Here is a 2500-nt window from a genome sequence, read left to right as displayed (position 1 = left end):
CAACTTTAGCATCAAAGAATGATACAGGAGCAAAAAGAAATGACCTATAGTAAATGAAGCAATATAAACACGAGCAATACCTTGACTTCGGCTCCTGATGAGCCCGGCATGAGTTCAGCAATTTTTCTGAGATTGATACCCCTCGTTAAATTCATTTTTCTGGAGTGAATCTTTAGGATATCCAGTCTTGCCTGTCAAAGAAAGGTATGAGGTTACAATAACATTTAGAGGATGGCAATCAATGAATGACTTCATCCTTCAACCATGGACTTTAAATTCAAAATGTCTCTAGATTTTACCCCAAGACAAATGGATTATACGAGCCTCAACACACCTTCCTACAGTGTAACTCATTTCCAGAGTTCAGAAAATCATGTATGAAAACCTTGATCCATTGATCCCTAGGAGTAAGACTTAACAGATTTTGCTCTGTCTAACGCCAGAAATAGGCCTTTTGCAACTAACGATTACATGGTACAAAATCCGCCATGCTGGAGGGCAAGCTCATTATTATTTCCCCGCTGGGACATTAAAACAAAGGCAAGTCAAGCTTGACTGGTTCAGGTCTCTTTGGTTTAATGTCCCAGTGGGGGAATAATAATGAGCTTGCCCTCCAGCATTGTGGATTTTGTACCATGTGATTGTTAGTTGCAAAAGGCCTATTAACGTGTCAATGTTGGACGGTCCAAGAGTCAACGGGTTAACTATCAATAGACAGATTTAGCATCATGTTCACGTGAATGGCAAAAGTGACCACATGACCATTGGTGGTTTGCATATGACGTTACAGCGGCCATGTTGGTGTACAGAACAATAGTAAAATGTCTTTTGGGAATTTGACTCTATTATTAAGCAAGATTTGTGGGGCTCATCTTCTATTGTTTTGTACACCAACATGGCACCGTGTGGATGCAAACCAAGAATAAGTGGAATTTTCTTCTAGTTTTTCTTCTATATGACAAGTTGTTGAGGAAAAAAGAACCCCGAAACAATTTTCCGAAAAAATTAGGTTTCATCATTCTAGGTTGTTCGTAACTGACTCCTCTATTTCACATGAAACGCGAAAGGGCTTCCCCGCTGTTTCAAGTAAACGTCATCCTAAATCTCTCTAATATCACACCAATGTTCACAACTTTGACAATCTAAAATCTTGGCACATGATTCTCTCTACAGTTCAAATACTAGTACATGTATAATGATATGTTTTATAAATACATTGTAGTTTCACAGTCTATTCATTTATGTTATCATGTACCCAATTTAATTTTGTCTGGAGCTTAAAAATTTTCCAGAGTTCCAGTACATCATCACCTGTTCAAACATAAAATTATTTTTGATATTAATTTATCTTTGACATCCTTTTTGCAGCTTCAAGTTCCCTACTCATCACCAATAGTTGTAGCTACCCAAGAACATGTTCCTGTACACTGTAGGGTGACCTAATTATATTATCTCCACTTCTTTTATAACTATCAAAAGAAATCTCACCTCCTCATTTGGTGGTGGGAACTCGATTTTTCTGTCAATACGCCCTGGTCGTAAAAGCGCTGAATCCAAGATATCGATACGATTTGTTGCCATGACAACTTTGATATTCTTGGTAGCTTCAAACCCATCAAGCTGGTTTAGCAATTCCAGCATAGTCCTTTGTACTTCACTGTCACCTTAAGAACAAAAACAAAAAGCAACTCAAGTTTCGGGAGTATTGTGAGATTTCTTGAAAGGAGAACCCTGAGTTGTTTACAATGGCCAGAACATCTATAGGTGAGCAACATTATACACTGCAGAACCACGCATCAAGGTGTAAGGAAAAGCCAAAGATTAAACTCACTGACTGCATTTTGTGCCATTTTTTGGACTCCCGAGGGACACGCTTTTTGTGGAAGTTTTTGAACCCGCTCGGCTATGTCTCATGTTTTTGAATCCGATAAAACACTGCTGCTCGTTTGTTAAACAGTACCTAGGCTCTTTTCACAGTCAACTTCTTAAACATGCCTGGCTGCAACCTTAGTATTGATAACATTTTAATAAAATTACTCCACTTCCTTGAATTAATAATTTATTGTATTTATTTATCTTACCTCCCGATCCACCTTCCAACCTAGATGATCCTATGGAATCAATTTCATCCATAAAAATGATGGAAGGAGCGTGTTCTCTGAAAGGGAAAGAAAGAAAGATACAGGGAATGAGTGGAATCCAGGTTTAACCCAGTTCCTCCTAGAAGTGAGACTTACAGATTTAACTCTGTCTAATGTCAGAGAATTTTACTTGGCAACATGGGGCGGGGGTGACAGTTTAGGAGTCAATGGGTTAACAACCTGTAAAACTGTAAAACTGCAGTATGTCCCCCTTAATTCTTTAAAATTAATGATTGTGCTAACAATGAAGAGGAAGTAGAAGAGGGCCACACATGCACGAGGTTGCTTGAATTAAAATCACCCAAAAAAAAACCAAATTGATCAGATGTTGGTGGCCTCTACTTGGATCCCTTGATAAT

General features: G+C 38.4%; 1 protein-coding gene across 1 annotated transcript in view; it reads right to left on the bottom strand.

The window, feature by feature from the left end:
• The window catches only part of LOC138038489 (26S proteasome regulatory subunit 8), a 15612-nt gene that overhangs the window by 2071 nt on the left and 11041 nt on the right, over window positions 1–2500 (bottom strand). Inside the window, exons 10-12 of the mRNA XM_068884369.1 lie at window positions 2082–2158; window positions 1489–1664; window positions 81–191 (exon numbers count right to left, since the gene is read on the bottom strand). Coding sequence (XP_068740470.1) covers window positions 81–191; window positions 1489–1664; window positions 2082–2158 — 364 coding nt within the window. The remainder of the gene's footprint in view (window positions 1–80; window positions 192–1488; window positions 1665–2081; window positions 2159–2500) is intronic.

Source organism: Montipora capricornis, chromosome 1 (assembly GCF_036669925.1).
Source record: "Montipora capricornis isolate CH-2021 chromosome 1, ASM3666992v2, whole genome shotgun sequence".
NCBI lineage: Eukaryota > Metazoa > Cnidaria > Anthozoa > Scleractinia > Acroporidae > Montipora > Montipora capricornis.
Note: the sequence above shows the minus strand (reverse complement) of the source record. Positions and strands in the feature narration are given on the sequence as shown.